Source organism: Suillus plorans (assembly GCF_016647745.1).
Source record: "Suillus plorans strain S12 chromosome Unknown HD556scaffold_28, whole genome shotgun sequence".
NCBI lineage: Eukaryota > Fungi > Basidiomycota > Agaricomycetes > Boletales > Suillaceae > Suillus > Suillus plorans.
The window spans coordinates 375,623-398,967 of NW_024537412.1; the positions used below are offsets into that span (position 1 = coordinate 375,623).

General features: G+C 47.8%; 10 protein-coding genes across 10 annotated transcripts; 3 read left to right on the forward strand and 7 right to left on the reverse strand.

Moving 5' to 3' along the window:
- Positions 1-360: 360 nt before the first annotated feature.
- On the forward strand, positions 361-894 carry HD556DRAFT_1237206 (uncharacterized protein; the record flags this gene model as incomplete). The annotated part of the gene is made up of 1 exon (XM_041297881.1): positions 361-894. The coding sequence occupies one exon, from the start codon at positions 361-363 to the stop codon at positions 892-894; it is 534 nt and encodes a 177-aa protein (XP_041160259.1).
- Positions 895-1,474: 580 nt separating this feature from the next.
- On the reverse strand, positions 1,475-3,367 carry HD556DRAFT_457428 (phosphoglycerate mutase-like protein). Its single transcript, XM_041310659.1, has 9 exons — positions 3,030-3,367; positions 2,721-2,982; positions 2,617-2,672; positions 2,434-2,562; positions 2,378-2,383; positions 2,183-2,330; positions 1,970-2,134; positions 1,753-1,916; positions 1,475-1,697 (listed from the first exon to the last, which is right to left on the reverse strand). The coding sequence occupies exons 1-9, from the start codon at positions 3,159-3,161 to the stop codon at positions 1,575-1,577; spliced, it is 1,185 nt and encodes a 394-aa protein (XP_041160260.1). The 5' UTR covers positions 3,162-3,367; the 3' UTR covers positions 1,475-1,574.
- A 965-nt stretch (positions 3,368-4,332) lies between these two features.
- HD556DRAFT_457553 (uncharacterized protein) lies at positions 4,333-5,294 on the reverse strand. Its single transcript, XM_041310661.1, has 5 exons — positions 5,202-5,294; positions 4,881-5,151; positions 4,777-4,827; positions 4,592-4,729; positions 4,333-4,536 (listed from the first exon to the last, which is right to left on the reverse strand). The coding sequence occupies exons 2-5, from the start codon at positions 5,004-5,006 to the stop codon at positions 4,393-4,395; spliced, it is 459 nt and encodes a 152-aa protein (XP_041160261.1). The 5' UTR covers positions 5,007-5,151; positions 5,202-5,294; the 3' UTR covers positions 4,333-4,392.
- Positions 5,037-6,521, reverse strand: HD556DRAFT_457539 (WD40-repeat-containing domain protein). Its single transcript, XM_041310660.1, has 3 exons — positions 6,420-6,521; positions 5,110-6,367; positions 5,037-5,057 (listed from the first exon to the last, which is right to left on the reverse strand). The coding sequence occupies exon 2, from the start codon at positions 6,231-6,233 to the stop codon at positions 5,163-5,165; it is 1,071 nt and encodes a 356-aa protein (XP_041160262.1). The 5' UTR covers positions 6,234-6,367; positions 6,420-6,521; the 3' UTR covers positions 5,037-5,057; positions 5,110-5,162.
- Positions 6,522-7,199: 678 nt separating this feature from the next.
- HD556DRAFT_457410 (uncharacterized protein) lies at positions 7,200-8,812 on the reverse strand. The gene is made up of 4 exons (XM_041310658.1): positions 8,725-8,812; positions 8,058-8,669; positions 7,850-8,007; positions 7,200-7,792 (listed from the first exon to the last, which is right to left on the reverse strand). Exons 2-4 carry the CDS (start codon positions 8,667-8,669, stop codon positions 7,408-7,410), a joined length of 1,155 nt encoding a protein of 384 aa, XP_041160263.1. The 5' UTR covers positions 8,725-8,812; the 3' UTR covers positions 7,200-7,407.
- Positions 8,813-11,134: 2,322 nt separating this feature from the next.
- Positions 11,135-13,299, forward strand: HD556DRAFT_1443331 (uncharacterized protein; the record flags this gene model as incomplete). The annotated part of the gene is made up of 5 exons (XM_041306590.1): positions 11,135-11,356; positions 11,403-11,887; positions 11,942-12,311; positions 12,358-13,186; positions 13,241-13,299. 5 exons carry the CDS (start codon positions 11,135-11,137, stop codon positions 13,297-13,299), a joined length of 1,965 nt encoding a protein of 654 aa, XP_041160264.1.
- A 461-nt stretch (positions 13,300-13,760) lies between these two features.
- HD556DRAFT_1443332 (uncharacterized protein) lies at positions 13,761-16,827 on the reverse strand (the record flags this gene model as incomplete). Its single annotated transcript, XM_041306591.1, has 7 exons — positions 13,761-15,342; positions 15,430-15,627; positions 15,675-15,835; positions 15,882-16,039; positions 16,112-16,584; positions 16,636-16,649; positions 16,708-16,827. 7 exons carry the CDS (start codon positions 16,825-16,827, stop codon positions 13,761-13,763), a joined length of 2,706 nt encoding a protein of 901 aa, XP_041160265.1.
- A 602-nt stretch (positions 16,828-17,429) lies between these two features.
- Positions 17,430-19,019, reverse strand: HD556DRAFT_1372829 (uncharacterized protein). The gene is made up of 6 exons (XM_041302998.1): positions 18,757-19,019; positions 18,638-18,706; positions 18,443-18,585; positions 18,072-18,389; positions 17,858-18,002; positions 17,430-17,800 (listed from the first exon to the last, which is right to left on the reverse strand). Exons 3-6 carry the CDS (start codon positions 18,583-18,585, stop codon positions 17,609-17,611), a joined length of 798 nt encoding a protein of 265 aa, XP_041160266.1. The 5' UTR covers positions 18,638-18,706; positions 18,757-19,019; the 3' UTR covers positions 17,430-17,608.
- Positions 19,020-19,528: 509 nt separating this feature from the next.
- HD556DRAFT_458570 (uncharacterized protein) lies at positions 19,529-20,735 on the reverse strand. Its single transcript, XM_041310663.1, has 4 exons — positions 20,559-20,735; positions 20,264-20,497; positions 19,896-20,207; positions 19,529-19,808 (listed from the first exon to the last, which is right to left on the reverse strand). The coding sequence occupies exons 1-3, from the start codon at positions 20,559-20,561 to the stop codon at positions 19,941-19,943; spliced, it is 504 nt and encodes a 167-aa protein (XP_041160267.1). The 5' UTR covers positions 20,562-20,735; the 3' UTR covers positions 19,529-19,808; positions 19,896-19,940.
- Positions 20,736-21,548: 813 nt separating this feature from the next.
- On the forward strand, positions 21,549-23,303 carry HD556DRAFT_1432174 (uncharacterized protein; the record flags this gene model as incomplete). Its single annotated transcript, XM_041305091.1, has 5 exons — positions 21,549-21,707; positions 21,767-21,828; positions 21,886-22,591; positions 22,644-22,739; positions 22,788-23,303. The coding sequence occupies 5 exons, from the start codon at positions 21,549-21,551 to the stop codon at positions 23,301-23,303; spliced, it is 1,539 nt and encodes a 512-aa protein (XP_041160268.1).
- Between the last annotated feature and the right edge of the window lie 42 nt (positions 23,304-23,345).

The following is a 23,345-nucleotide window of genomic DNA, read 5'->3' on the forward strand; positions in this document are numbered from 1 at the left end:
GTGCCAAGGAAATTCGAAACCTGATTTCTCAGATACCTTCAAGTCCACGCCTATCAAATATAAAACCAACAATACGAGACCAATATAGGGAAAAATAAAGGTCACAACTCGATCGACAAGTCTGTTTTACGACCTTAGTGGTCATGGAAATAAGAAGACATATAATGCAAGGTCTCTAGTTGTGGATGGCGGTTGTTTTACCTAAGGCTATTTGGGACGACAATAGAAAGGCGTGTTGGTTGTAGACTTGTGGTTTTCCAGGTGTCAGATTTAAATAGGGACGCGACTGTTGGCAGAACGGTAGAATTATTTCCTCCTTCAAACCTCCACCTCCAACATCTCAACCTCCTTCGCGTTAACATGCAGACATGCAACTCAAACGTCGATTCACCACCGATCTCAGCTAGCATTGGGGAGCTGCAGCAACCTGTAAGTGCTTGGTCCTGGAGGTATTCGCATCTGGATATAATAATAAAATTTACCATCCAGTCTAACACTTCGTCCGGGGGGTCTTCATCGCGTATCCCGCGCCTGCCAGCAGAAATTCTCTCGGAAATTTTCCTCCACAGTCTGTCTGATGACTTGCCCTTTTTTCCCACACAAAGGCTAGCTCCCCTGATATTCACAAGAATATGTCGACAATGGAGGGAAGTTGCTCTTGGCTTGCCATGGTTATGGACCCAGCCACGGTTGATCGCGGATGATGGCTTCCGGGAGAGAGCTTCCGCCTACGACCTCTGGCTCAAGCGATCGAGAGGATGTCCTCTCTCGTTGAAACTTGAATGTTACACTGACTTGAGCGAGGCACGAAGCCTACTCCAGCCATACATCCAGCAAATCTCGTCTCTGGAGCTTACTTTTTGGTACTGCAGAGGCCCAACGTACACGGACTAGATGCATTCCCCCGCATACTCCGCCTATGTCCCAACCTCTCTTTCCTGATGCTGCACGGCATATTCCACCCGATCAAGAATCAAGAACCAATCACGCACACCAACCTCCAATGCTTACACATGTGTGGGGACATGTATCCGAACTCGAGCAGAAACCTTGGCCTATTCAAGGTTCTCACGCTCCCGAACCTTCGTGTGCTCCAAGCCGCACATATGGGGAGGTGGCCGCAAGAAGAGTTTCAAGCGTTTTTGACGAGGTCGAAATGTTCCCTGGAGCGCCTTGCTTTTTGCGGAGTGTCCTTGACAGATCGGCAGCAAGAAGAATATGCTGCTCTTGTTCCTCGCTTTGAAATAATAATGAAAGATTAGAGGCTACGTTGCTACTTGGACAGATAGTCGTTGGGTACCTATTTTACGAAGTGATGACATTGGTTTATACTTACTTATACCCTTACGAGCGATAGACACTATGTAGATACAAAGAGGACTTGAACCTTATTTTCAATCGAGAGTTATTTGTCGTCGAAAGGATGGCCCAGGGGAAAGGTGAGGGAAATTTCAGTACTTTCCACTCGACGTCATCGCTCTGAAGTTTAAACGCCTCGCTCATTGAAGTCAAGTTCCCGAAACAATTATGTAATGTTACATTATACAGAACTATAAGATTGGCGTGGTCTAGCGCTAATAACCAGTACCAACACCATTCAAGAAGATATCGCTACTGTAGTTGAAGACAGAACATCCGCGCAGGACAGTCTGATTGCAGGAGAAGCACCAGTTGTTAGTAGAGTTGATTGCGGTGTTCTAGATGAATGAATCTGTGAGCAAGAAGCCATACGTGCTGTAAAGAGAAACTCACAAAAAGTACTTGAACAAATTTGTCAAACGTGATGCTCGTGTTGCCGAACATCTCAAGTTGACGGAATTGGCTGTCCTCCGTACCATTCTTGAACTTCATGCTGACCTCGTACTGACCCTGCGAGTCCTGCGACAACTCGAGGGCAACAACAGAAGCATAGTTGGCTGTGAATTGGTATCAGTCTGCAGTGCTGAACCCATACACTGTTGATACTGACGGATACCACGAATGTCAGGGTCGGTCAGAGTAGCGTTGGTGACGTTAAATAGACTGATGAATGGTTTGTAATCGACTTCCTGGATATTCATCTTGACTTTGTTAGAAGTCTTTGTCATGTTACCCAAGGCCCAAAAGATCTCCGGGAGGAGTGTGCGAATGGCAACTGCAGCAAGGTTGGTGTAATGCATTTTTGTAATTGATCTAAACTTACCTTGTCCAATGCTACTTGAAGCAGAATCAGTGAAGACATTGCTTTGGGCCCAATCGGCATAATAGCGAGCTTGCTGGAGGAAGGTGGGAGGTAGGGTCTCATAATAGGTCTTATTATAGGTGTATTGGACATTGATATGGTCGTATATCTGCGAGACAATGAGCTCAGTCCGAAAAAAATCAAACAAACCCTTACATTCCACTACACAATTTTTTCAGAAAAGCTTTCACAGATGCGATGAAGTGACATACCATGTTCGTGAAGTTGTTACTGACGCCCCCCAAGTAAGGTTTTAATGCAGTCAGGAATGGCGCAGCAGTGGCAGACATGTTTAACCATGCAGACGAAGCGTAAGTTCGGTTTAGATGAGATTGGAAATACTAGGTTCTTGGGCGTTACGAAGTGACCTCCCGAAGATAAGATGGATTTCATACCTCGCAATCCATCCAGCTCGTGAGAGACGGACTCTGCCAATACTCCAAAGATTGCACTGCAGACCATTAGTTAGAGGACCAGCGAGTAGCCGTGACTGACTTGCCTGGAACATATTGGTATCCCCCAAGAGGAGAGAGAACCGTTGTACCATTCGCTAAAGTTATCTCTGACTCTTGTGTGGATGGGTAAAGACCCTGAAGCAGAGCATATGCGGAGTTGAGGATAACATTTCCTCCACCAGCGTCTGCGCGGACTGCCAGCTGATTGATGTCTGCGACGTCAGTGCTGATATTCTGGATGAAAGATGGTGAATCGGGATTGAGATATATGTTGCGAAGGAAGCTCCCGAGTTCGAATTCTTGTTGCTAAACATTCGTGAGCAAGACCCAGTATTATAGCACAGAGCTCTCACCTCTCCAAGAGGAGTGATGTATGCTTGGGTGGAGTTGTATGTAGCTGGGTCTTGGTAGTATGCCGTCCTGTCACCGTGGCGGGCCAAAAGAACTACACCGATGAGTCCCGCTGCGGTAGTAGTGTTGACCATGGCTGGAATTGTGGGAGTTGTAGCGATCAGGGCTTTAGCTTCATCGTTGTCTACTGGCACTTTATAGCACGTTAACGTGCATAGCAGTTTAGCCCATCTTCAGACTAGCGTTATTTGAGCTGAGTGCCGTAGACAAGATGAATACCGCCATGCTTAGTACAAATTTTGTAGCTGGTATTGATGAAGTCAATGGCAGGAATAAGTGCTTCAAGCGCTAAAAATATACCGCTGGTTACCGTACTAGGACCGCCACTAGTGCGCACAACGAGAGTCAAGTTCGAGCATCGCAAACTCATGAACACCGCCCAGCTGCGGCATACGGCAACATGACGCGTGACGGACGAACGCTAATGCTATTCAGGTTGCCACCGAGTTCCGTCGGTTTCAAGAGCTTTTTTTGTACAAAGACAGACTAGCAGGGGGGCGAAGCAATCGAGATACATTTCCGCATTACAGTGGGAGGTCGTTTAGATGCTGCAACCATGGGCCGAGGACGACGTGATGAAGGAGTTCGAGAAGGTCGTAACGCAATGTTTTGGCAGTAACTAGTACAGAATCGATAATGGCGTGGATATGCCTGAGATAAATGCTGTTCTCGACGCAAGCTGCGTTGCCAGGCAATAAAGCCACGTATTTTTGCTATACAGGATGTATTTCGCATACCAACTAATCCATAAAAATCACAGGTTGTAGTTAGCATAAATCGATGAAGAGAACGATTTGAAAGCTTGATGACGGTAGACAAATCGGCACCGAGCCGTCGGCTTATATATATCGCACTAGCTCGAGCTAAGAGCGGTGAAATTGAGATACCCCGGGGACAGGTTTGGAGTTAGTCTACAAAACCAGAAACGCAACCAAACGCCCTTCTAATTGCAACTGGATACATCGACATGACAGTATGTCTGAGGTCCTCACATTGTTGCTTGCTGTAAAAAACACTCTTTGTGACCTGCGATGGACACAATGGACAATTGGGATATCTGAAGCGCTTTGGGAAATAGCGACCACACTGACGGGAGAAAAACGCATGCGACGAGCAACAATTACAGCAAAGAGGTACCAGGGGAACAAGTTCGAATCAGTTAAAAGCAGAAACAAAAACCGATAGCTTCTGTAGAGGAAGGAGAAGGAGAAACACATTCCTCGCATAAGAATTCAGCATAAGTGAGGGAGGACAACGCATACTATGAGTAATGATTAGAGTAACAAGATATCCGATCGAATTCAGCTATAAGCAGAAACACAACCGGCTTCTTCCATGCTGTCCGGAGTTGACAGTCCCTGGGCGTGAGCCGGCATTAGGAGGAGGAACATAGTCTTCATCACGTATAAGGTCATCTTCAGGGCCGGGAGCACCCGCTGCAGCGTACCGCTATACATGAATGCATGAGATTTTGAATACGTCGAGAAAAACGAGATGCGCGTACCAGTCTACCAGGCGCGAGAGGAACATCGACGATAGTGGGTGATGCATGAGTTGATAGTCGATGTAGGCGGGATTTGAGATTTGAGGAAGTACTGATGGCAGAGGATTGGGTGGTGCGTGGTACTGGCGTGTGTCGAGCCTTAAAGAATCTAAGTTTGATATGTAATTATGGCGGTCCGCACTCACATTATCGCCATGTTTTGGAAGTGCACGAGGTAGGGGGAATGTAGCAGGAAACTGTAAGGAACCCGTCAACTCAACTGCAAAGCAAACAGACACAAGAAACACACATCCAGGGGATTAGGAGGCTCGTCAGTGCAAACCGCATCTGTACGAGAAGAAGAAAAAAGTTTGCGTAGAAAGCGGAGGTGAGCATGTGGGTCCCTGGTAGGCAAAGGTCGAGGGATAGGACACATGGCAGGTATTATCACCGGTTTACGACGCGCGGGACGAGGTGTTGCATCGGACTATAACGAATAACAGTGTGGTGTAGATGAAGGAAAGGGCAGGACCACATACGTTAAGTAAACCAGCATGGCGTGAACGCTCAAATTTACTGTTCTGTAAGAATATTAGCATATACATGATGGATGTATACCGGGAGTACATACACTAGACTGCAGTTCTTGAAGCCCAATGCTAGCAAGAATATTTGCTGGAATGTTACATACGTAAATTTTGGAGTCATCGAAGGTCGTGTGAGCTAGTTGGCGTGAATCAGGGGAGAGGACGACGGTCATGGGAGATCCCGAGACGTCGAATGAAGCAAGGAGTTGGCGGGACTCAAAGGCCCACAGCTTGATGGAGCGGTAGGAAGAGCTGGCGAGAAGAATACAATCAGATGAGAGTACTAGACCATAGATGCCATCAGTGTGTTTGAAAGGAACTCCAACAGTCTTGAGCGTCGATGCGTCCAACTCATAGATCGTCCGGATGAGGGCATCATCCGTGAAGCTGAATGCGGCTACAATGGATTTGTCTTTTGTTGTCCAGAAGACCGGTGAAACAAACCCAGAATGTGTGCCAGGACTAGACTTTTGTACAAGCAATTTCTGTGCCTCAACATCCCACACCTGAAGATGCCCCGAATTTAGAGACACTGCCAGCTTCCGAGAGTCTTGCGAGAGTCGAAGTGCTATTGGGCTAGGATCACCCTTGTTAGTAAATTGAAATGGACCAACCACGAGTTCGCCTGTGTCCAAGCTCCATATCCGTGTCCCATCGTATGACCCACCCGCTACCAAGGTGCTGTCCGTGGAGATATCGAAGCAAGTGATCCACCCAATGTGAAATGTTCTCACGATCCCCGTCTCAACCTCACTGACTTTGAGTCCGAGGCTATAGCCAGCAGTAACAATCCATCGACCATCCTTTGATACCCTCACTCCATATATCCTATTTTTGTAAACCTCCCGAGCCTCCTCAATCTCCTTGCCCTCTCGCAAGTCCCATCGCCGAATCGTCTTATCGTCTGATCCGCTGATCATTTGCTTGCCGTCGGGGAAATAGTAAATGTACGAAATATATTTGTGGTGATGTTCACCACCCGGATAGCGAATTTTCCATGACTCATGTCCCTCCAAAGTTATGACCGGTGTCAATTTGTTTTCTGCTGCACCGAGCTGTGCCGAGCTGGAAGCCATCACAACTGTATTCACCACACAGGTTGGCAAGTATGTCGGTTAATGGATATATTCGGTGAGTTCTCGTGGCTCTGTAAGGCTAGGCTTGACGTTGGGTCAATTTAAACTTTGGCGGCCCATTCGCTCGAGAGCTGCTGCACTTTGCTGCTCAAATCAATAGTCAGTTCCTCCGTGCGTGATGCTTACATGGGATTTGGTCCTACCAGGATGCTAGGAAGGACGAAGGGCACAGGTATGAGCGCGTCTCATTCCTAAGTATATATTTACTCTTCTTCATGATGGCTGTGCATTGTACAGCATGTCCTTTTAAAGTTCACGGTAAGAGTATTCTACCTTTTGGTATAACGGTTATGCGCGTGCGGCAGTCTGACCTACTTACATTCACCCCGGGCCTGAGTACGAGTGCCTGAGTTCGTCGAGCCTACCTCTCCCTTTCCGGTTCGTCCATAACATTTCTAGTTGCTGACGAATATTTTGTACACCACCGAGTGCCAGCCGCATGCACAACTCCGATATTATCCGTATCATGTCATGAACCGCGCCGCCACATCTTTGCGAATAGTAGCAGGCGTTGGGGTGGATGCTATTTCCCCTGCGTTCCTCATTTCGTACGAGTTCTCACTATTCAAACTCCAGAGCCTTTCAACCCCCGTGGAGCACCTGCTCCAACATTGTCTCAAGTGTTCACATCTCTTCAAATGAACGCATGCAACCCACGGCCGAATTCGAGCCACTTTCGATGGATCCAGGCCGAACATCGAGTCATGAAACGAACCAACCTCCAATATTATAAGATACGAGCTCGTATCACTTCTTGCGCCACAGCTTTGTGCAAATCGGGTAAAATGACAGTATGTTGAATCTTCATGCTTGTCGAGTTCAAGTCCTGTGCTACGGACTCAGAGATATATGCCACAAAGCGGCCCATCCCACCTACCCACTCGTTAGATCTTGCAGTCAGTGCGTGTATGCAAGGAATGTGTGTATTACGACCAATGAATCATCAAATCACTATGATGATGATAACAATAATGATAAGGATAATAGCGATCACGATTGTATGAATGAACGAAGAATATAATGGAAGTGTGTAGTTGGTAGAACATGGATGAATGACAACAGATAATACAACAAGAAAATATTCAGCAGCAGAGTATAAATATAGCTACGTCTCCTAGATGTCCTTTATCTCATTACCCTCCCAAAACTCAGCGTCGTCGTCGTCGTCGTCGTCATCTTCTTCTTCTTCGGGTTCTGCGATCATGCTAGTCCGTGATGATTGAGAGAGGCAAAGAACAGGATCCACGACAGTGGGCGTTCCACACGACTGCGTAATATAAGTTGCTGGGGGTGCAATCTGCATATTCTGGGACATCGACGTGGCGAGCATGGGGTATGGGTAAGAACACGTGAACGCCATGGTAGGTGTCACAGGCGCAGCAGAAGCAGAACTCGTGGAGTTCTCACTAGTTGAGTATTCTGAAGAAGCGTCCACGGCTGTCGACTGCTCGCACTTGCCATTGACGAAATGTCTCTTGTAAGCATCGCGTCTCGTATACCTAATCACAACGATATTAATTATGAGACGCGTTGATTTTAAAAGTTGAAAAACTCACGTTTTGGAGCAATGATGGCATTTAAATTTCTCTAGTTTGAAGCCTAGGTGCTTTTTTGTCCTGATGTGCCTCAGATAGCTCTCAGGATTGAGTATCATGCCGTCCCTAGAACACACGAATGTCCCTTTGGGCTGACCAAGTTCATCTAACACAGGCGTCTGTCCCGATGTTTGAGAATCCGACCTCACAAGATGAAAAGAAAACTTACAAATAACGGGTCGTTCTTCATCCCGCCGGGGACTATTTTGCTTTGTTTGATGTGGCGGTCTAGGTCTTCCGCAATGCATTTTTGACTGACCGAAAAACTTGGTGCTTGAGGGAGAGACGAGGAAACAAAGCCCGTCGCAAGTCCAGGCCCGTGATGCTGGTGGAAGTATCCTTGGTGCGGTATGGGTGCAGCGTAAGGGTTTGTGCCTCCTGAAAAAGAAATCGATGGGAAGGGTTGGTGGTACAGGGGTGGCGCGGATAGGTCTTGTGAGGGAGCAGCAGCAGTCAGTGGTGGGTATGGACCAACATGAGTGGCATACGAGACATTGGCTAGTACAGGGGGTTGGTAACTGTTTTGTGCCGCTTGAGACACGTGATGCGCCACTCCAACACCCGCACCAGGCGAAGGTGCGACAGGCACGTATGGGGGAGGGACGCTATGCGCCCCGTTAGCTGGCATACCGTACGGGTAGTAGACACCTGAATTAGGAATGCATGCAGGCTGGGGCCAGGGAAATTGACCCATATACACGCTGGTGTTTGGCATGTATTGGGTTACATTGGAAGAATCGGAACCGTTCGATGAGAAGACGTGGGGGGTGTATTGGGTCATCTAGAGGTTATATATAATTAGGAAGCGTAGGTGTTGAAGCTGGAGATACACGTACCTGGGCCAGCAGATAGTCGATTCAAATGTGAAGTGGATGTGTACGCGTTCGCAGTGGCAGTAGGTGCAGTGGGTTAGGGATAGAGGATGGAGGCCACCGAAGCAATATTTATATGCTCACCCAGAGCCGCTTTGAAGGTGTCCTCGAGGTATGTTTCCACTGCAGGGGCCTTCCTTTCAGAGAACATTTCCTGTGGACCACCATAATTTACTAAATGGGATTATGGTCCTTTGGACCGACGCACTCAGCTTTGCATCCACGCTTGAGTTGTTCATTTCTGCTGTAAGTCCGCAAAGCAAAGACGAGAAGCGGGTTGTGGATGCGCTGTGGAGTTTGTGCCCTCCTGGGGCCGACAATCCGATCAAAGCACCACAGCCTATGTTTCTGGCACTGCGAATAGTGGAATAATCGTAGATAAGAGGATAATTTGCATGAGTGATGAGATCGACCAGATGTCCATGAATCATGTCGATGCTTTGGGAGAGGTAGCTTACTCGGCGAACTGGTCAACAACAGAACGAACCTATGCAAGGTGCAATGCATGATGCAAAAATTGATGGTACACCATTCGTATCACCTTGTAAACGCATGATTTAGAGACAGTTCACCAGCATCTGATTCGAGAGGACTCAACCACGAAGCGACATGGATAAGAATATTCTCATTAATTTTCCTTATGAGTACTCACACTGATATTTGGTTTCCTGATTACATCGCAATATCCTGTCATAGATTGTGGCAGAACGTGACTCCTCTCATCAAGACACAGAGTTGACCGTAATTGTACTTTCCTGTTTTCGAAACTACAAAAGTTGAAGTCTTGCAAAACATTGGTCGATTGACGCAAATGTGTATTTGCCACCTTACTGAGAGCCTACAACTGATCGCTCTTTAGTGCCTGTATGAAAAGTAACAAGACAATACCAATCGCAAGGAACATCTTTCTGGTCCGGAAGGATATGGTGATGGCAAGGGAACTCAGACTCCTTCATCGTTTAACAGTCGCCTCTGGCATTCTTTTGCACCGTTGCGGCTCGAGACACAGCGCAGAAGTGACACCCGCATGTCCTGGTGCAGCCTGAGTCCGGAAGTGGATCAGATGGAGCGACAGTATGTGCAGGGAATAACTGGTTACAAAATGCGTGGTCTTGGTGGGCAGAATGTAATACCTGAAAACAAGGAGGTATTTTTTGAAATTTGCGATGTACACCAAACGCATTGGTGTAGACTTTCAAAGTGCGGCCGAACGTCGACCAGGTAATATTGCGGTCATGATCATTTTCGGTCCCACTTCGAAGGGTTTTCATTACTGATGTTTCAACCATGGGTAAGAATCATTTATCACTTGATTTTCGTGACCTTGCCGTTCTTCGCCAGTACCGGTGAGCCTTAGTATACAGCTTGCGGTGGCGCGCTGCGTGTCGAAAATCTTCTGCGTCATTTTGAAGGGGTCTCTACGGGGCAATACTCGCATGAACTTTGTAATGATTGTGGATATGATGACAGAGGTATGAACACCCATCAGAATAGATTCTGAACAGTCGTTGTGGATGCAGCAAAATTTGGTGCGCGTGTATGTCAATAGATGTCAATGGAGGAGAAAGGAAAACTGTTTTGGGTTTAGTTAGCATCCGAATTCCGATAGGCTCCGAGCTTTTCGTTAACGTTCAGAGTTCAAGCTTTCAAGCTTAAGGGTTATTCGCCTTGCGTTTGCACATTACTCGGCCAGACCTACACAGAACTGTTCAAGAAGCGAAGCTACAGTCGTTTGCATAATGGTTTAGACAATCAAACTACACTACTGATATGTTTGGTCATGTTTTCAGTACAAACATGTGATATGTGACACGCTACGAACCGCCATGTTCTGGATTCTTCAAGCTGTTGTCACCGAATGAAGGACCACAATTCCATCAATAGGTACGTGCATTTCATGATGCCAGACGATAACACGTTCTCGCAGCTGCATAGACGTTGCTGCAGAGATCGTCGAGGATGTGAAATGGTGAACCAGTGTCACAGTGTCACACTTTGGTCCTGCTAAACAGAAGCAAATACGGTATGAAATCACTTTGGTGGTCTAAACCATTTGAATTTGAATTTTTTATATTTGGCCATCTACGCTCACAATGCACATAACCATTAAGTACTGTGGGTCACGTGTCACTGTGGACAAGTTGTTTTAGGAAAGTGTTGTAGTTCGCGTAATTTTTACCGCGACCTCTTCGAGTCTGCACTTTCTGCAGCTGCAATCTAACCCTTGTATTTCAATTGAGCCGTCGCCATGGCCATAATTTCTAATACAACAGCCAACATCTCCGTTGAGAGTCTCGCGACCATGAAAACAAGACCAATAGACTAGTAAATATCACTCGTGGCACCCCAAGGCGTTCTGTTTATTTTCCCAATCATGTATGGCCAGTTCTCTCTGATTTCTCGTCTCATCTCTCCGGCCTTCTCTTGGTCTCACTCTTGCGCCAATGAACGAAGCAGAACAGGAACAGGAACGTGGGGTGTGCGAGTCCACCAAGATTTCAATGGTCTTCCAAGTTTGAGTATGCTTTCTGACGACATATTGGTCGATCATATATTCGAATACCTGATGGTGGAAGATATCCTGTGCCTACGAATGGTAACGTCTACCTTGCATCTACCTGCTGTCACTAGACTCGTTTCAGGTCAACAGACTGTTCTACAACCTTACACACCATGGTATAATATGGAAACGGTTTCTGCGGAGGATTGGACCCAATGTACCAGCGTTACCGCCTTCGCAGCATTATTCTCCTAATTTCTTGACCTCGTTTGAGGCTGAACGATTAGTCATTCGCGCGATTACGGTCCACAAGAACTGGATCCTGCCAAATCCGCCTGCCACCTCCTATCTCCCTGTGCAGGCACATAGGCACATATTATCAATGGTCGTACTTCCCGGCGGAAAATACCTTGTCGCTTCTGCATGCAATCTTGCCAAAACTCACTACAGCTTGGTTGTATATGTTCTTGATCACCGTATCTGTGGCATTGTTCCTCTAGCAGAAACACCTGTCCGAGGGAAAGCGTATAATATATGTGCCAAGTACATGAACGTGGAAGGCACGCCAAGCATTGTTATCGGATATATTCGCAGGAAGACGTTGAAAAGTCATCAAAGTCCTAACAGGTAGAAACTGATTGTGCCTCCGAGTGTACCTTCCAACACTGACTGTCGGCTCAGTATTGATCCCTCCATATACAATCCGTACCTGAACAACCCACGGTGTCAAATCGACGCTCCAATGCCGCTGGAATACGTCGCGACGTGTTTACAGATATCCCTTGATGCACTAGATGCGTTAGGAAATCCTATCCTCGTGCCTGGCTCTCAAGAGTTTTTCGACTTTGCTGCATCACAACCCCCGCCATTTCGCTTCCTCGGACACCTTCGCAGCGATTCAGAGCTTCGAAATGTTGATCTTGGCGAAGTCGATGGCGTTCCGAACATGGTAGTCGCCAGGATGCCCGAAACCATTGTAATGAAGGAACTAACTTTTGATGGTGCCATATCTACTTTTAAATGCGCGCGCGAAATCACGCTTTCACAACAGGTATAGTGCTTTTTTTGCCGTGAAGATTACTCTAAAGTTCTCAAAGGAGCAACCTATTTGTAACTTCCGGTTATTGCCTTTACAAGGGCAAATTCTCGTCGTGCGCTCCACGAATCGTCCCCGATTAGCACCATCCAATCCCTCGCCTGGTGGTCCACCTATCATTCCTGATGTTATGTTCACTGTCGCCATGTTTCCCACGCCAGACCCTGGGGATACAGAAGCAGGAGAGTTTAACCCGCTTTCAATTGCCTCCTTTCACGGGAAAGATATTGAAGATTTTCAAATAAGTGACCCACATGTGCCCAATGACCAAGGTCGAAATTTCTTGCCGCCTCCTATCAATATCTTCTACAGGAATGAAAGCGGGGGTCGTATCTGCCACATGATCATTTCGCCAACCCCACGAGAGAGCGCGCCCGAGGCGTTTAGATCTACAGGAAAACCACATTACGCTATCACGAACCTGAGGTCCAACATGATGCACCGCCTATCCTTCAAAAATGACGAATCTAGAACAGTATGCAGAACATTCGTCATCCCAGGGTGTCTGCGCTCTTTATTCTACTCCATTCCACGCGATAATCGATCAGACACGCTTTCGGTCCGCAACTTCTCCGGCCATCTTCTATCAAAACGAGGCGATGATGCCTATAGTATTATGCGGCGCGAAACGCTGCAAAATATTCTCCGAAATGTTCCCAAGCACCGCGAGAATATGCTGGGACAGTTTAATCTGCCTTCATATATCCTCGATCATATTCGTGATGGTGTGACAGCGATAGCCTGGGACGAGGGCACTGGGCGTATCTTTTATTCCAAGCCACACGAGACGATGCTGCACATACTTGATATGGCACAAACGCCATTGGAAAGTGAGTTGAAATTCGGGTGCTAAATTGGTCATACACTTAAAAGTTATTTTGTAGCGATAAGTGGGCAGCGTCATCCAATCCCTTTGGAGGATGAGCGCATGCTCGATTTGTGAATCACGCCACCCAATGGACACTTTGGACTCGATCGCATGAACTATGCTCATTACTTCTTGCATCGTAAAATTGACAGATTGTATACTAGTATACCCAGTCCGCGATAACTTCATTTGTTTGTATCTGGTCATTATTCTAATGTACAACATAAAATGGATACAGACGCAACGAGGTAGAGATGTACGAGCTATGATGGGACAGTAGGATAAGCGCAATAGAGGAACTCTCCACTTTGCGGAATAAAAACTGTATGCGATTGTAATTAGAATAGATGACTGAAACCTTTCCATGAGGCAACTGCTCAAGCAAGAAAATGGTAATCAAGATCATTAAACAAGATATAGGTAAACACATCTTTACCATATAATACAATTCTAGCGTGCGTCAGGCTCTGGACGAGGGAGAAGAGGAGTAGGTGATCGAATTACCGGACCGGGACACTCATTCATGCTCTTTCCTTCTAGCGCTGCTTATCCTTGCGGCCAAACTGGAATGATGCGGTGAAGCTCAACTTCCGACTCGCCCGCTTCATAGCACTAGTGGTATTAGTGGAAGCGCTAGATGGTGAAACTGCCTCCAGGGCGGTAGATGCACGTGTTGACTTTGGCCGTTTAGGCAAGCCCGTCGCACCTTCCTCGTACAGCTTACTTTTCGCCTGCGTCTCGCCCTTGTCCGAACGAGGTAGTGTCATGGGCAATGTCCCGTTGGGTAGACCACCTACAGCACCTGGCAATGGAGGAAGATTATGGTCCCGAAGTATAGTTGTAGAGGAGCGTGAACCAAGCGTAGCACCTGCAGTCGTCGGCCGAGCTGGGGATTTAGGTGATCTTGGTGGCTCCAAGTCATGAGGTGACGCCGTTGGCCGTTTGTGCGGTCGTGTGTACTCAGATGAGTGGCCTCGAGGATAAACTGAAGGAGGGGATTGTGCTATACTTGAGTTTTGCAGAGGAGTAGGTATCATTGGCAAGGGGCGAGTGGTGTGTGGGTGATGGTCAGGAGATGTCGATGACGAAGTGCTTGTAGTGTGTGAAGAATATGATGTAGTGGCTGAGATGGAAGGCGAGCTCGAAGCATCTCGTCGACTGCTCGTACTATGCGATGATGCCCGAACAGGGCCGGAAGCAGACGAAGGGCGGCGATGAACCATAAAAGGCGCTACAGGACGATCAAGACCTGCCGACTCCGACAGATGTCCAGAATCATTATCCTTGGAATGCCTCGATGTCAACCCAGTAGTGTGGAACCTCGATGGAGATGACGACGTATCCAAGGGCACGACAGGAGGCAATGGCATATTATTTGGCTCAGCTTCCGAGGTTGGACGTGCTTTCCCTCCCGATCTAAGGCTTTTCCTTCGGAACCAGTAGGTGCTCTTCTTCTCTGTTTCCTTTTCCTTGCCATTCGGACTCCGTAGAGCAGGGTCAGGCAGAACAGGTGGCAGCGGATCTGATGGCTCGGACCTGGGGAAGGGAGCAGTGGATTTTGCAGCCGTGTCACGCTTGTCTAAACCAATCTTTAGTGAGGGGACATGTTTGAGTATGCCATTACGAGCGGGCGAGGATGGCTTCAGTGACGAGCCACGACCGACTGTTGCATGATACGGAGGTACTGGGGGAGGGCTAGGTTTCATAAATTCCGAGGGGATTTTCCGCAATGGTCTCTCAGTAGGAGAAACGGGAATATTCATGGGTAAAGATGGTGGGGGTAGTATAGGCGCAGTCTCAGCATTTTCTGCCTCTGCAGGTTCTGCAGACAACCCGGGAGGCAATGGTATAGGTTCTGAAAGCGATGCAGGAGAATCTGTAGGGAGTCGTTGATGTAAATGTTCCTCAGGAACATGTGGACTTGTCGGACACAAATCAAGAGCGACAAGGTCTAGATCCACAGCTTGGTAGTAGAGCACATAGGCGGAACCCGAATTGGATTCGCCGAAGTACTTGGGTATGTCGGATTCTTTGATCGACTCCACCGTTTCATCGTCAAATACAAGCCAGGAACCCAACGTCTTGATGATGCTGACATAGTGACCATGGTTTGGCCCGCTATATTTACCAAGGGACAAACGAGGGAAGAAAAGCGTGTCAGCGGCGATTACAGACAACGAGCGTCACACGCAACAAGGGACGTACTTTCCGATGTGAACTACTATGGCGAAGAGTTCATACAGTCGATCAGGGTTCTCAGCATCATCAACAGTGTTGAACAAGCGGAGCTCGAAGGGAAATGCAACGCGATAAGCCAGCTTGATGTACTTTTGTACATCTTCTTGATACTTGAAGCGCTTGAGATGTAGAGCGAGAACATTGGGCAGTCGCTTTATCTTCATCCTGACGTGGGCCTCAGTATTAAATCTAGATGAACAACCGATAAATACCTCTTTTCCGCTTCCTGGAGGTCGCAACATCCGTCGCAGAAAAACTTGTTTCGCTGGCAGAGCATTTCACTAGCGCTGAATTGTCGAAGACATGCTGTCACGCTCGAGTTCTGTTCGATATCTATGGAGAGGTCCAAAAACGATTCGTCACGTGAAGATACCTGTGCGCGATCAGTAAGCGCGGCGGTACGAATCACGACAACGCACATTCTCGCATGTTAAACATCGAGTTTCGCTAGTCAGTGTACCTTCGAATATCTGGTGAATAAATGTAGACCCCGTCGACGGATTGCCTGAGCTCGACGTGCTTGCTGTCATTACCAACGGTTGCGAGGTTGTAGATGATGATTTGACTGAATGATCCGCTAGAAAATAGAGCAACATTTGGGGTGTCAGTGGAAAAGACGAGTGTTATAAATTCTGATTTTTCCACATACAATCGTCGAGAGGAACCGGCAGGAACTTCTTCTCTTCTTCTATTTCCTCAACAATCTTGTTGAGGAGGTAGTTTAAGAATTCGTGCGCATCCTGGTGCATTGTATTTCTAAACGCCTCATTTAATTCTTTGAGTTTGTCTATGAATGCTCGGGGGGCAACGGTGCCTTTGTCAGCTGGGTTCTGCGAGATGTGAATGTACAAGGAGCGAAGTGCAGACACCAAGGTCCGTGGTGATGAGGGGATCGGTGGTGTTGGAGGGTTTACGATACCGGTTTTTGGGGGAGATTCTTGTACAGACTGGCGCTCTGTTTGTTTCGAACGAGCGGCGGCTGCGGGGGAAGCGGGAGCGGCAGTGGGAGCGAACTGCGAGGATAGAGCTGCTTGGATAGCGATGCACGGATCTGCATGCTGAATTACGAGATCTCGAAAGGGACTGCAAAAATATAGAGCCTGTAGAACAGAGTTGGCATAACTTTTAAGTCATCAGCGGGCGGTTGGAGTGTGGGAACGAAGTAAGTCGTACCAGGTGTTGCCAAACTACGGGAATAATGGAAATGAAGATCATTTGTGGAGATGGAGTAGTTAGATGACATACATTCTCTAGACCAAACTGCTTTCCATCGGCGCAAGGGATTGGCAACGGTTGCGGGACTGGATGGTCGCTAGTGGTTTGTAACACAGGTTGACCAAAAGGATTCCATTTCCCTATAGCCATAGTTCAGAGCTCGGGTAACGAGCTCTGTGATAGAAGAAGATGGCGGTTCAAATTCGGAATTGAGGGAAGATTGGTACGGCAGAGAAAGCTCGTTATGAGTAGCATCAAACAAGTTACTGACATGGATTTCCACCACAAGCGACCCGGCCCCCTTGCTCCGGTTCTATAAAAGGTAATTTCTCGCGTGGTAGACCAAGGCACTGCAGAGGCTCAGCTGACATGTGCTGCAGCATATTGCAACCAGCGCTCACCAGCTCCACTAATGGCTGCGCATCAGGCATGCACGGATTTCATGTTATCTAAGTTGGTCTACCGGTGTGGCATGCCGACGGGCCCCATGGCTTGGTTTCCAAAATGAGCAAAGGTACCATGTACGTAACCCAATCATTGCAATCCATGACATGTCCATCCGTGCCCGTGTGCCTCGCCGCCCGGGACTTTGTTAAATCACCTCCTTCAGGCTCTGTACTGCTCTTATCATTGCCTGAAACTCGTAGCGCTGATCAAAAACTATGAATCTTCTCCATCAGTGTTCTCATTGGTCTGTTCATGCTGTTTGACGCTTTACTATCTCACGCCTGCTCATCAGACCCTGTCGAATAGGCAACCATTGGTGCATCATGCGCTACCAAGAGTAGCATAAGGAACTATCGCAGGCATTTCATAATGTCTACCATAAATCAAATCAGGATCTCTATTTGGCGTTGAAGCCAGACTATGTGGTAATACGCAAGAGTTGATTAAAAATGAAACACGACAACACCTTCAAAGATGGCTCAAGTCAAACGAATCCCGTCTCACATACGTGGATCCAATCACCGACCTTCACCACGCCATTCGCGGTGAAAACTCCATTGCACCCCATACAGGGTAACCTAGGCCGCTCGGGATCCAGGCCTCTTCTATGCTTCATCAAAACTTTTAATGGCACGGCCTTGTCACGTACACCGGTCTCGGGATGTACATTTGGCAGCTGCGAAAGTGATAAATAATCAGCAACCATTTTTGAAAGGGAATAGCATATTCGTACCACGCAACGAGTGCATTTACGCACAAGCCGAACGATTGACGATGCCCCTTCGACAGGTTCGTGATGGGAATCGATAGTGAATTCGGTGAGTATATCCTCGAAGAAAGGTGCGCCGGCTCCTTTAATCACTATGTTGGGGCGGAACCTGCAAGCGAAAAGAAGATGAGCAACAATCCGAAGTTGCACGAGCTTGGACCAAAAAAGATGGGTTTACCTTTCTACCTGTAAAGTGTCGCTAGACCACCTTTCCTCTATGCCCTGCAGGCCCACCATCCCTCTGATCTGCTCCTGCGCGGCCGCGACACTTTCCTCGGACACTATCAATAAAGGGTACCCATCCTGAAAATATGAGGGTGCATCTAGGTTGGGAAACCGTAGAGTCGGCGGACAGTTCCGCCGGCGTGAGCCCCTCACAGCCAAGTGTACTGGCATCCCCATATATTCCGAAAGTATCTCTGAGGGTGACCTTCCTATGTTGGTCTGGCATACGTACCCCTCGATGTCATCCTTGCCCCACAATGATATATTGAGACTAGTAAACACATGGTTAGACATCGGGCCGCACTGACACATAGCTGTACTCACTTTTCCCAATCCTGAAGTTGTTCCTCGGTGGGGTTTAATGGTACGGAGAAGGCCTCACAGCCCGACTCCTTTGGGAAAGACACCTCGAGCCGGCCAGCCTCTGAAGATGAGGCCGGAATGATACGAGGATGTATAAGAACCATCTGTACCGAATTATGACGGTGTCTACAGTGCCACTGACGGCATAGGACGTACCTTAGCCACATCTCGGGCAGTCACGACTGCATTATTATGTGTCTTTATTATGCACCATCTACGATCATTCTACAGCACAGTCAAAAATTGATTATCAGAAACATATTTAATGCACTGACATCCAATCCGTGAAGAGTGTAATTTGCCTCTGGAACAGAAGTGCCCTTACAGCTCTACAAAATCAACACAGCTAACAAAGCGGAAATCAGCGTCACACACCTTGATGGGGTGAATGAGAATCTTTGTTACACGTATATTTGACGTATCGAACTTCGAGTGATCTGGGGCAGCAGATCCGGCTTCTCCCTTGTCTGATCGACCACTAGCTAATGAACAGATTAGATATTAATTCAAGCGACTGAAGGTATCGAGTGGCGTCCCAACAACCTTCCAAAAATATGCTAAAGCACTCAGGAACATGGCGCACCTACTGATTTTGATTTTGATCTCTGCGATAGAACTAGATAGGCAAAGGGCGCAAGGAGAAAGATGATCGAAATCCACAAGGTTTGCAACGTGGCACGACCGTGTTCCCAAATTGTTGGCAAGTCCACCATCTGTGTCATTTTCGTTTATGGAGTTGGCTCTTGAAGCTTGAAGGCTGTTGTCCTCGTTACGCCACACTGCTGGTCCTGCGAGGCTCTGCGATGTTCAATTGGCCAGGAATTCGGGTGAAAGTTGTATCGGGAGATGGGAAACAATGTGGTAATTAAACAGCAAACCTGGCCAAAGACTCGGATGTTTTCGCTGGTGCGCGCAATGAAAGTACTGGTGGGAATAAGTGGGAAAACTCTCAGAGGGCTGTCTCACAAGGTCCCATTTGATGAAGGCAGAACCGAGTCATTCTTACAGGAAGTCATTAATCATTGCCATCTCAGGACACATGATACTAGTACTGCCGAGCCACGGAACGCCTCGGGAGTCGGGACGATACCATCCAAGTTGATCAAGGTAAGATTATCACCGTCACGGTAATGAACGAAGTACACTTGCGGCCAACTTGCTCCTATGCCACCGCGTCATGCAGCGCCAACGCGGAGATTCTCAGAGCTTCATAATATAACCAAATTACGGACGTCTCTTCTTAAAAATGATGTGGCAGTAGACTGGTGTGCTGGCACCATGCCATATATATTTGATCCCTGCTTTCAGCTCAGCCCTAGACCTGAAGCTTGAGATTTCAAAAATCAGAGTCGGCGACACAGTGACACAGTCGCAACGTATTATCATGCTCAGTGCTACAATCTGATGGACGTACAACACCTTCGTCTGCATAAACTTCCCCACTGCTCATTCAATCGTGCTATGCCGTTCTCAAAATGATGTGCACACCACTGTCCGTGCTGATGATGTCACTGAACTCTCCGACCTGCAGACCAAATGCAGCGTCTTCAAACGGCTTCTGCATCTGACCCTTCGAGAAGGGCCCGAGGTTTCCCTTCTGGGAATGCGACGAACAATCGGAATGAATACTCGCCAGTTCTTCGAACTTCTCCCGCGAGTTGCCAACCTGGGCCTGATATCCTCGGAGAATGTCAGTAGCCTCTTCCTTAGAGCGCGTAATATTCGTCTAGGAGTATACAATGTCAACATGGGTCCCTTTTTGGAAGGCAGATGTAGGCACACCTCCTTCCAACTCGATGGTCGCCGACTGTCTTTGTGCTTCACCAACAAATGGCTCGCCGTGATTGTCCCAGCCCCTCCACTGCTACCGCCGCTCAGGTACTGTGAACCGGGAAGAGACTTGATCTGATCATCCGATAGTTCTGAGGGGGCATCCCAGCTTGATTGCTTGGTGGCAGCGTTGAAGTAGTATGGTATGCCCTTCGAGTTGGACATGCGAATTTCCCAGCCAGATGACTGGGTGGGAAGCAATATGAGACAAGATCGTGGTTGAACATAGTAACCTGCGGTTACTCACCATCACGAAATTTATCTGATGTGAGGAGGATGTGGCTTTCGTTGTGTTCGTGGTTCGTTGTGACTGCTCATTTCAGCATTATGTAATGCACTGTTTTAGGACAAGAGTATGTAAAAACAAAGTAGTTGAAGTAGATTGTCATGTAATAAGACACGGTGGGGCTCTATGGGCCCCTGTGTCTCAGGATTAGACTGGGAAGTCTGGGAGACAGAATGTTAGAGACTAGTTGGCCGGTCTGGGACAACGTCTGGGCTAAAGTATGGCAACCAACGGCACTCCCAACGGAGTTTAAATCCTGTTCGACGTTCCGAACGGTCATACCAATCAAATTGAATCAATCCTACCAACACGCCCGCCGCTGCCTAACATCTCGTTGGAATACTACATGTTCGTGGTCCGCCTCAACTCTGCCTACATCTCCTTGCCTGCCCGTTATTGAGGGGGGGATATATCAAGGCAGCCACGATGCTGACAATGTGCGGCTGAAGTTGGATGGTGAGGAGGCTAACGCATCGCGAGATCGATATATGACATATCGGCGAGTTCATTGTGTTGCCGCATAGCAACAAAAAGGTTCCCAAACGTCCATGGAAGTAAGTCCTCGGCGCTGTTGCAGACAGTGCGCGAGAAACAATATCAGCTTTCATACTCCGCTTGGAGGTGCCGATGGGCCAGACTTACTTTGGCCCAGACTTTGTCCCTGGCTATGCCGCTATTTCAATCCCCCTGGGAGAGTACTTGCCTGAAAGGCTGAGAGTACTAATATTAATACTGGGTGAATTGCGGCGCAGTGAGAGTTCTATCCTTGGTCTGTCTAGACCGCAGTCATCGAATGATCAGAGGGACTAAGTATGATCGTGAGCCTTTTGGGCCTCACTCTTTTACCAACGACGCACGGGTTCTGCAGGAAGTCGATCCCGCCAGAACAGTGAGCAGATTTAACTCATTCTCAAATAGGTCCTCAGTCGCACACAGGTGGTAGACTTGGCTATGTCAGAGCTATCTAGATGTATACGGCGTCGAGATGACTGGTGGAATCTATTTAAACGTCCGGAAGCTCGCGCTCGGTGGGCTGCCGAAGCCCTCGGCGAGCCTATGGCTGTACAAGCACCAGACCACAACCTCAAAGTCTGGCTGACTCCTAATCAGGTTGGCAAACCTGCTTGAATTTTTTGAAGAGTTAATAATGCAGTTTCGTTTTGGGGTAGGTTGAATATGTTCTAGAGGAGTTGCAGGGCTATGCAAGCCTTCGCGACGTCGAGAATAATTGGCAGGCCCTCTTTTCTGGATATCAACAATAGGCACTGGCATACTCACATGCTAACAGTCAGGTTTCCTGCTTTGAGCGCATTTGGGAGTCTCAAGCAATACTTGACAACTCAACGCGCGCAAGCCTCAATTGTCAACTCTCTCGCTTTCTGAACACCCTTCCAGACAAACTGGCACGTCGCGAGGGAGACGAACTAACGCGTCGCATTATAGACCCATACCTGTACCCTCTCGTTTATGGTCGGACGCTTGCTTACGACTCAGCCATGGAAGAGTTTCTTCGTCCTGAGCTAGTATCCGACGTTACAGACGCGACCGGCACAGATTTTCTCTCCCAAAAATTTGCATGTTTGCCTTGCGACTTTATCATATCTCAGGACGGCACAGCAAAGGCTCTCTCGTACATAAACAACCTCCACCCTTGCTACTCTGCACTCTATTGCCACTTCGAGGAGTTGCTCTCGAAATGTGTTCCCATGTTCGAGCACGTCCTCACGGACTTGCATGTAGACAACCCGACCAGAGTGCGAATACAGGGACCTTCGTCGGCAGAGTGGGAAGAACCGGAGCCTCCAGATTTCTCGCACGACTCCGTGGATTGGTCTGCGTTTGAGAGTAAGAAGCGGCAGTGGATCATGCGCCGGTCGATTGTGCCTGACGTCCCGATCACTGGTTACCCAGGTGGGCTTGAAGAACGCGGAAGTATTGTGCAACTCAGGGGGAAGACTCTCCAAGTCATACATGACGTTTATGATATCTGCATTGTATGGTTCGCTTTTCGCACGGTTGCCATTCTCTAAAATCGAGTTCGTTTAGAAACCAGGCGGCCCTGCATTTCAGGGCTCTCAATGGCGCGTGGAGGGCATGAAGAACGAACGTATCGTCGCCTGTGTGCTTTATAATTCATCAAGTGTATGACTCATCTCTTGATTTGTTATGCAACACCTCAACCATTTTTAGGAGAATATTACTCACAACTCGATTGAATTTCGCATGGCTGTCAAAACACCGCCCGCGTTTCCCAAGAAAGGATACCAGGACGTAACAATGAAGACTTGGGGTTTACAGGCAAGAAAACCTTGTCATCAGTATATTGGCGCTGTCCCAATTCGCGAAGGACTATGCATCGCGTTTCCTAATATTTATCAATATCATATCACACCATTCTCATTGGCCGATCCGTCAAAGGAAGGCCACCAGCGCATCATCGGGCTGTACTTGGTTGATCCAAGTATTGTGCCGCTGGCATCCACGCAGAGAGTCCCACCCCAACAAAAGACGTGGACAAGATTAGGTCTCGAGAAGGGGACTCGTGGAATCTTTGCAGTGGAGCTCGTTGATAAAGTGCTTGATGAAGTGGACGGACTCATGGATATGGATGAAGCGGTGAAATATAGGGAAAGAATGGTGAAGGAACGAACCAGGTTGTCAGTGTTGAATGATGTACAGCGCTTCAATATCCCATGCAACAGCTGATTATCAGGTAAACTACAACGACAGGTATCCTAATAAGTTCGC